Source organism: Rana temporaria, chromosome 10 (assembly GCF_905171775.1).
Source record: "Rana temporaria chromosome 10, aRanTem1.1, whole genome shotgun sequence".
NCBI lineage: Eukaryota > Metazoa > Chordata > Amphibia > Anura > Ranidae > Rana > Rana temporaria.
Window position 1 is genome coordinate 139,765,877 of NC_053498.1, and position 9,488 is coordinate 139,775,364.

At 54.0% G+C, this 9,488-nt stretch overlaps 1 protein-coding gene across 4 annotated transcripts in view; it reads right to left on the reverse strand.

The window, feature by feature from the left end:
* Positions 1-5,339, reverse strand: part of CLSTN1 (calsyntenin 1) — a 112,900-nt gene extending 107,561 nt beyond the window's left edge. For all 4 annotated transcript variants that reach the window (XM_040326403.1, XM_040326401.1, XM_040326402.1 and 1 more), the window contains exon 1: positions 5,018-5,339. In XM_040326403.1, the coding sequence (XP_040182337.1) occupies positions 5,018-5,099 (82 nt within the window). In that variant the 5' untranslated portion in view covers positions 5,100-5,339. The remainder of the gene's footprint in view (positions 1-5,017) is intronic.
* Between the last annotated feature and the right edge of the window lie 4,149 nt (positions 5,340-9,488).

Here is a 9,488-nt window from a genome sequence, read left to right on the forward strand (position 1 = left end):
GCATATGTAAACGGTGTTCAAACCACACACGTGAGGTATCGCCGCGATTGGTAGAGCGAGATCAATAATTCTAGCCCTAGACCTCCTCTGTAACTCAAAACATGCAACCTGTAGATTTTTTTAAATGTCGCCTATGAAGATTTTAAAGGGTAAAAGTTTGTCGGCATTCCACGAGCGGACGCAATTTTGAAGCGTGACATGTTGGGTATGAATTTACTCGGCGTAACATTATCTTTCATAATATTAAAAAAAATGGGGATAAAACTTTACTGTTGTCTTATTTAATTAAAAAAAAGTGTAATTTTTTCCCAAAAAAGTGCGCTTGTAAGACCGTTGCGCAAATACGGCGTGACAGAAAGTATTGCAACGATCGCCATTTTATTCTCTAGGGTGTTAGGATAAAATATATATATAATGCAGGGCTCGACAAATCCCGGTCGCCAGGTCGCCATGGCAACTAGAAGTAGCGTCCTGGCGACTTGGCTTGGAAGGTGGGCAAAAAAACTCCAACTATACATGGAGGTTAATCAGACCTGGCAAACATCGGGATGGACCAGCCATGCTAGGTAAACCAGGTGCGACGTACACCCCCTCTCTGAATTCCAGGAGCCACCAGAAAAGAACAGCTATTCTCTGACATCCAGAGACCCCCATATACAGAATGGCAGCTCCTGATATCAGGGAGGGTCACAGAGGGACCTTGGGAGAGTAACAAGACCCCTGGTGTGGTAGGACCACTGGGCACACTATGACAGTCAGGATCGCAATGTGCCAATATGACCGGCATCACATCAATCATCAACCCTTGGTATTATCTGAGCAGGCTTGGCATCATCTGGGTAAACCAGGTGTGATGTACATCCCCTCTCTGAATTCCAGGAGCCACCAGAGAATACCGGCTATTCTTTGACATCTAGTGACCCCCACATATACAGAACGGCAGCTCCTGATATCAGGGAGGGTCACAGAGGGACCTTGGGAGACTGTAACAAGACCCCTGGTGTGGTAGGACCACTGGGCACATAACAGTCAGGATCGCAATGTGCCAATATGACCGGCATCACATCAATCATCAACCCTTGCCATCATCTGAGCATTTGCGTGATCAGGGGCCCCTCATGCCTCGTAACCAGTGACCTCCAGCAGGACTGGCCCCCCGAAAAAAACTCCAACTATACATTGGTATTAATCAGACCTGGCAAACATCAGGATGCTAGATAAACCAGGTGCAATGTACACCCCCTCTCTGAATTCCAGGGGGCACCAGAGAATACCGGCTATTCTTTGACATCTAGGGACCCCCATATACAGAATGGCAGCTCCTGATATCAGGAGGGTCACAGGGAGAATGTCACAAGCCCTTTGATGTGGTAGAACATCCCCTGATAGCACTGGGCAAAGGCTGGTCCTATAATATGCAGAAACCCTATATATTTCGAGGGACGTAAATAACCACTTGGCACACTATGACAATCAGGACCGCAAAGTGCCGATAGGACCGGCATCACATCAGTCTCAAGAGACCCCCATATACAGAAGAATAGCAGGTCCCCATATCAGGAAGGTCACAGAGGAATCCAGGGTCCATCAAGATCTTTAACCAGTTGGCCTCCCAAGCAGGATTTGCCCTAAAAATAATGCCCTAAGGCCTCTGCTATAATAGGACATCCCCTGGTACCACCACTGGGCACACTATGACAGGCGCAATGTGACAATATTATGGGCATCACTTCAATAATCAGTGCTGGCATGCTTGGCACCATCTGGTGCTCAGGGGCCCCTCGTGCCCCATAAATCATTGACCTCTGGCCCTGAAAAGACTCCAGGATCAATAAATCAGGACAGATCAGGCCCGGCAGGATGGAATTGTCCTCAGTGACTTCGGTGCCACCACAGGTATCTGACAATATCGGGGTATCCCATGTTCAGACTGGATTCCACTTTCATTATCGGGGCCACAGAAATAGTAATCTGGGGTGTGATCTGCTAGAGGTGGGTGGTCTGGGTCCTGAGTGACCATGGGGGAAGGGGGGAGCCATCAATGATCCTGAGAGGGGGGAGCCATCAATGATCCTGAGAGGGGGAGGGGGGAGCCATCAATGGTCCTGAGAGGGGGAGGGGGGAGCCATCAATGGTCCTGAGAGGGGGGGGAGCCATGAATGGTCCTGAGAGGGGGAGGGGGGAGCCATCAATGATCCTGAGAGGGGGGAGCCATGAATGGTCCTGAGAGGGGGAGGGGGGAGCCATCAATGGTCCTGAGAGGGGGAGGGGGGAGCCATCAATGGTCCTGAGAGGGGGAGGGGGGAGCCATCAATGGTCCTGAGAGGGGGAGGGGGGAGCCATCAATGGTCCTGAGAGGGGGAGGGGGGAGCCATCAATGGTCCTGAGAGGGGGAGGGGGGGAGCCATCAATGGTCCTGAGAGGGGGAGGGGGGAGCCATCAATGGTCCTGAGAGGGGGAGGGGGGAGCCATCAATGGTCCTGAGAGGGGGAGGGGGGAGCCATCAATGGTCCTGAGAGGGGGGGGAGCCATCAATGGTCCTGAGAGGGGGGGGGAGCCATGAATGGTCCTGAGAGGGGGAGGGGGGAGCCATCAATGGGCCTGAGAGGGGGAGAGCCATCAATGGGCCTGAGAGGGGGAGAGCCATCAATGGGCCTGAGAGGGGGAGAGCCATCAATGGGCCTGAGAGGGGGGGAGCCATCAATGGGCCTGAGAGGGGGGGAGCCATCAATGGGCCTGAGAGGGGGGGAGCCATCAATGGGCCTGAGAGGGGGAGAGCCATCAATGGGCCTGAGAGGGGGGGAGCCATCAATGGGCCTGAGAGGGGGGGAGCCATCAATGGGCCTGAGAGGGGGGGAGCCATCAATGGGCCTGAGAGGGGGGGAGCCATCAATGGGCCTGAGAGGGGGGGAGCCATCAATGGGCCTGAGAGGGGGGGAGCCATCAATGGGCCTGGGGAGGAGGGGAAGATCATGGTCCTGGGGGATCATCAATGGTCCTGGGGGGGGTTATTAATCTGGGGGGGGGTCATTAATGGTTCTGGGGGTGGTATGGATGGTCCTGGGGGGAGGGGCATTGATGGTCCTGGAGGGGGAGGGGGGCATTAATGGTCTGGGGGGGGGGGGGGCATTAATGGTCTGGGGGGGGGGGTTGCATTGATGGTCCTTGGGGAATGGGGGAGTCTTCATCAATGGTCCTGGGGGAGGGGGGTCTTCATCAATGGTCCTGGGGGGAGGGGGGGGTCTTCAATGGTCCTGGGGGGTGTCAATGGTCCTGGGGGGAGTCATCAATGGTCCTGGGGGGAGTCATCAATGGTCCTGGGGGGAGTCATCAATGGTCCTGGGGGGAGGGGGGGTCATCAAATGGTCCTGGGAGGGGGGGGGTCATCAATGGTCCTGGGAGGGAGGGGGGGGTCATCAATGGTCCTGGGAGGGAGGGAGGGTCATCAATGGTCCTGGGAGGGAGGGGGGGGTTCATCAATGGTCCTGGGAGGGAGGGGGGGTTCATCAATGGTCCTGGGAGGGAGGGGGGGTTCATCAATGGTCCTGGGAGGGAGGGGGGTTCATCAATGGTCCTGGGAGGGAGGGGGGTTCATCAATGGTCCTGGGAGGGGGGGTTCATTAATGGTCCTGGGAGGGAGGGGGGGTTCATCAATGGTCCTGGGAGGGAGGGGGGGTTCATCAATGGTCCTGGGAGGGAGGGGGGGTTCATCAATGGTCCTGGGAGGGAGGGGGGTTCATCAATGGTCCTGGGAGGGAGGGGGGGTTCATCAATGGTCCTGGGAGGGAGGGGGGTTCATCAATGGTCCTGGGAGGGAGGGGGGGTTCATCAATGGTCCTGGGAGGGAGGGGGGGTTCATCAATGGTCCTGGGAGGGAGGGGGGGTTCATCAATGGTCCTGGGAGGGAGGGGGGTTCATTAATGGTCCTGGGAGGGAGGTGGGGTCATTAATGGTCCTGGGAGGGAGGGGGGGTTCATCAATGGTCCTGGGAGGGAGGGGGGAGTCATCAATGGTCCTGGGAGGGAGGGGGGAGTCATTAATGGTCCTGGGAGGGAGGGGGGGTTCATTAATGGTCCTGGGAGGGAGGGGGGGTTCATTAATGGTCCTGGGAGGGAGGGGGGGTTCATTAATGGTCCTGGGAGGGGGGGTTCATCAATGGTCGAGGGAGGGGGGTTCATTAATGGTCCTGGGAGGTTCATTAATGGTCCTGGGAGGTTCATTAATGGTCCTGGGAGGGAGAGGGGGGTTCATCAATGGTCGAGGGAGGGGGGTTCATCAATGGTCGAGGGAGGGGGGTTCATTAATGGTCCTGGGAGGGAGGGGGGGGTTCATCAATGGTCGAGGGAGGGGGGTTCATCAATGGTCGAGGGAGGGAGTTCATTAATGGTCGAGGGAGGGGGGTTCATTAATGGTCCTGGGAGGGAGGGGGGGTTCATTAATGGTCCTGGGAGGGAGGGGGGGGTTCATTAATGGTCCTGGGAGGGAGGGGGGGTTCATTAATGGTCCTGGGAGGGAGGGGGGGTTCATTAATGGTCCTGGGAGGGAGGGGGGTTCATCAATGGTCCTGGGAGGGAGAGGGGGTTCATCAATGGTCGAGGGAGGGGGGTTCATTAATGGTCCTGGGGGGGGGAGTCATCAATGGTCCTGGGGGGGGGGGGAGTCATTAATGGTCCTGGGGGGGGGTCATCAATGGTCCTGGTGGGGGGGGGGAGTCATCAATGGTCCTGGGGGGGTCATTAATGGTCCTGGAGGGGTCATCAATGGTCCTGGGGGGAGGGGGGGCGGAGGTTCACATTGCCAATCCCAGTGTCCCCAGTACATACAATCACATTCCAGGAGCACTGTGGTGCCTGGAACATAGGGGCCACCAAGGGGCCCCTGGACAGGCCTGGTCCCCAATGGCCCTCAGATACACAACCAATCAGCACCCAGCGCTGTGCTGCCCTCTAGTGGCCCTGGCTCTGTGGCCCCTAAGCAGGACACACCCTGAGGGCCCCCTTTTCCCCTCTCTGCTCACCTCTAGTGGCCAAAGCCCCGCACAGCAGGCCGGTGATGAGCAGCAGCAGGCAGGTCGGGGAACACCGCCACATCCCAGGCATCTTCTCCACCCCGCTGTGATAAGCCTGTGCCGGTCTTCCCCTCCTCTTCCCTCACTAATCCGGTGGGGGGCGGTCAGTCCTGAGCTCCTCTCCTGATGTTTCCCTCTCCCGGCCAGACGAGTACCCTGTCCCCGTTCCGCTTCTCCGGTGCCGAGCTAAGATGGCGGCTTGGTACTGCTGCTGAGAAAACGTCTCTGTGTCTGCGGGCACCGCGGCGACCAGCCCCGCCCACTCTCACCGCGACACCAAAACCCTGCAACGTTTGCGTGCCAGAGCCTCCCTGCCACGCCTTCTCTCGGCCTCTCTATTGAGGCGATTGGCCGCCTGTGGAACGCAGGCCGTTCCCGCCCACTGTGGGCTGAGGTGCGGTACGGGGAGCGGCCACGCCCACCGCCTGAGGGGATGAATTGAGGCAGCTTCACCTCTGGGCGGGAGACATTCCCTGCATCCTCCTCAGTGATGCTCTGCAACACGGGCACACCCTGCCTGGCTGCAGCATCCATTGCTAATATTACTACTACTGTGATCATCAATATTACTACTGTGTCATGTCACCAGGATGCACAGGGTTTACAGTCCCAGTGCTGCCAGCTCAGCATCTTATATAACAGTGTATAATAACAGACTAAGGGGCCACTGGGACCCCCTGCTGTGCCATTACCCTGTATGACAGACAGTGTATAAGAAAAGACTGAGGGACCAATGGAGCCCCCTGCTGTGCAATCACCCTGTATGACAGTGTATAATAACAGACTGAGGGGCCACTGGGGCCCCCTGCTGTGCCTTCACCCTGTATGACAGTGTATAATAACAGACTGAGGGGCCACTGGGGCCCCCTGCTGTGCCTTCACCCTGTATGACAGTGTATAATAACAGACTGAGGGGCCACTGGGACCCCCTGCTGTGCCATCACCCTGTATGACAGTGTATAATAACAGTCTGAGGGGACACTGGGGCCCCCTGCTGTGCCTTCACCCTGTATGACAGTGTATAATAACAGACTGAGGGGCCACTGGGACCCCCTGCTGTGCCATCACCCTGTATGACAGTGTATAAAAACAGACTGAGGAGCCACTGGGGCCCCCTGCTGTGCCTTTACCCTGTATGACAGTGTATAATAACAGAATGAGGGGCCACTGGGACCCCCTGCTGTGCCATCACCCTGTATGACAGTGTATAATAACAGTCTGAGGGGCCACTGGGGCCCCCTGCTGTACCTTTACCCTGTATGAGAGTGTATAATAACAGACTGAGGGGCCACTGGGACCCAAGACAGTGCCATTAAGCTGTATGACAGCGTATAATAACAGACTGAGGGGCCACTGGGGCCCCCTGCTGTGCCATTACCCTGTATGACAGACAGTGTATAAGAAAAGACTGAGGGACCAATGGAGCCCCCTGCTGTGCCATCATCCTGTATGACAGTGTATAATAACAGACTGAGGGGCCACTGGGGCCCCCTGCTGTACCGTCACCCTGTATGAGAGTGTATAATAACAGACTGAGGGGCCACTGGGGCCCCCTGCTGTGCCATCACCCTGTATGACAGTGTATAATAACAGACTGAGGGACCACTGGGGCCCCCTGCTGTGCCTTCACCCTGTATGACAGTGTATAATAACAGACTGAGGGGCCACTGGGGCCCCCTGCTGTGCCTTCACCCTGTATGACAGTGTATAATAACAGTCTGAGGGGACACTGGGGCCCCCTGCTGTGCCTTCACCCTGTATGACAGTGTATAATAACAGACTGAGGGGCCACTGGGACCCCCTGCTGTGCCATCACCCTGTATGACAGTGTATAAAAACAGACTGAGGAGCCACTGGGGCCCCCTGCTGTGCCTTTACCCTGTATGACAGTGTATAATAACAGTCTGAGGGGCCACTGGGACCCACAACAGTGCCATTAAGCTGTATGACAGCGTATAATAACAGACTGAGGGGCCACTGGGGCCCCCTGCTGTGCCTTTACCCTGTATGACAGTGTATAATAACAGTCTGAGGGGCCACTGGGACCCACAACAGTGCAATTAAGCTGTATGACAGCGTATAATAACAGACTGAGGGGCCACTGGGGCCCCCTGCTGTGCCATTAAGCTGTATGGCAGTGTATAATAAAAGACTGAGGGGCCACTGGGGCCCCCTGCTGTGCCATCACCCTGTATGACAGTGTATAATAACAGACTGAGGGGCCACTGGGGCCCCCTGCTGTGCCATTACCCTGTATGACAGACAGTGTATAAGAAAAGACTAAGGGACCAATGGAGCCATTTGCTGTGCCATCACCCTGTATGACAGTGTATAATAACAGACTGAGGGGCCACTGGGGCCCCCTGCTGTGCCATCACCCTGTATGACAGTGTATAATAACAGACTGAGGGGCCACTGGGGCCCCCTGCTGTGCCTTTACCCTGTATGGCAGTGTATAATAACAGTCTGAGGGGCCACTGGGACCCACAACAGTGCCAGTAAGCTGTATGACAGCGTATAATAACAGACTGAGGGGCCACTGGGGCCCCCTGCTGTGCCATTAAGCTGTATGGCAGTGTATAATAAAAGACTGAGGGGCCACTGGGGCCCCCTGCTGTGCCATTACCCTGTATGACAGTGTATAATAACAGTCTGAGGGGCCACTGGGACCCCCTGCTGTGCCTTTACCCTGTATGGCAGTGTATAATAACAGTCTGAGGGGCCACTGGGACCCCCTGCTGTGCCTTTACCCTGTATGGCAGTGTATAATAACAGTCTGAGGGGCCACTGGGACCCCCTGCTGTGCCATTACCCTGTATGACAGTGTATAATTACAGACTAAGGGGCAGATCCTCAGAGCGAGTACGCCGGCCGGCGTATCTACTGATACGCCGGCGTGCTTTCAAATTTCCCACGTCGTATCTTTGGTTTGAATCCTCAAACCAAGATACGACGGCATCTGGGTTAGATCCGACAGGCGTATGGCTTCGTACGCCTACGGATCGTTTTCCGCGTCGAGTATGCAAATTAGCTTTTTCGGACGATCCACGAACGTACGCGCGGGCACACGTACGTTTCTGAATCGGCGTATCTAGCTCATTTGCATATTCTACGCGGAAATCAACGGAAGCGCCACCTAGCGGCCAGCGTAAATATGCACCCTAAGATACGACGGCGTAGGAGACTTACGCCGGTCGTATCTTAGCAACATTTAAGCGTATCTCAATTTGACAATACGCTTAAAGATACGACGGCGCGGATTCGGACTTACGACGCCGTATCTACTGATACGCCCGACGTAAGTCTTTCTGAATCTAGCCCGAAGTTGTTATAGCTGGAAAAGGTGGGCCGACTCAATATTGAACCCTATGGACTAAGTTCATGTGCGTGTAAAGGCAGGTGTCCCAATACTTTTGGTAATATTGTGTATTTGCATTGGTCCAAGCTCGGCCAATGTTAAAATATTCACACCTGGAATTCTGGAACTCATCTATACAGAGGCATGGTAGCAGATATAACGCAGAATAGATTCTCTGGGAACATACGCTTTATAAATGGTCTTCTATAAATGGGGCGGTAATAGTGACTTTCAGAAATAAAGATGTTCTGCAGCAGCTGTGGTCTAAATTACATATATTTATATACTGTACAGAAATCTATGTGTAACAACTGTGCAGTCCAGATAAAGTTACCTTCTAAGAATACTATTGTAACTGATATCATATTAATCTATTAATATATAATGGCTAGACTAAGTTAATATTGTCCTGCATTTTATACCAATAAGCTATTATAAGGCACAAGGGCAAATGGATTTTGGCTTTGCTTTGCTTTCTGGCACTTAACATGCTTTTCACATTCATTAATAATGCATTTAAAGCACAATACAAATCCAACAGAGTTAAAACTATATTATTATTTTTTATTTAATTTATGATTTATTAAATTGTATAGAAAAAAAATCTTTCCTGTAAAGTTTAATTTATGATTTATTAAATTGTATAAAAAATAAATCATTCCTGTAAAGTTTAATTTATGGAAACCATGAGATTGTGAAAAAAAAAATTCACCGATCTCATGCTTTCAGCACCCGAGTACCCGGCGTGACGTCACAACGTCGCGCCCGAGCCACCAATGGTCATAGAGATGACTGGTGATGGTGACCATCTGGTCACCGGAAATCTCTATCCTCCTCATCCGCCGGCGGCCAATTCTTTCTCCGGGTCCCCAATGGCACTGGAGAGCCCCGAGAAGCACCGGATGGAGGCGGGAGGGAGGGTTGTCCCCTCCCGCCGCCTATAAGAACGATCAAGCAGTGGAACTGCCGCTATGATCATTCTTAACGGTCATAGAGATGACTGGTGACCATCTGGTCACGGAAATCTCTATCCTCCTCATCCGGCGGGGAGAGCCCGGAGAA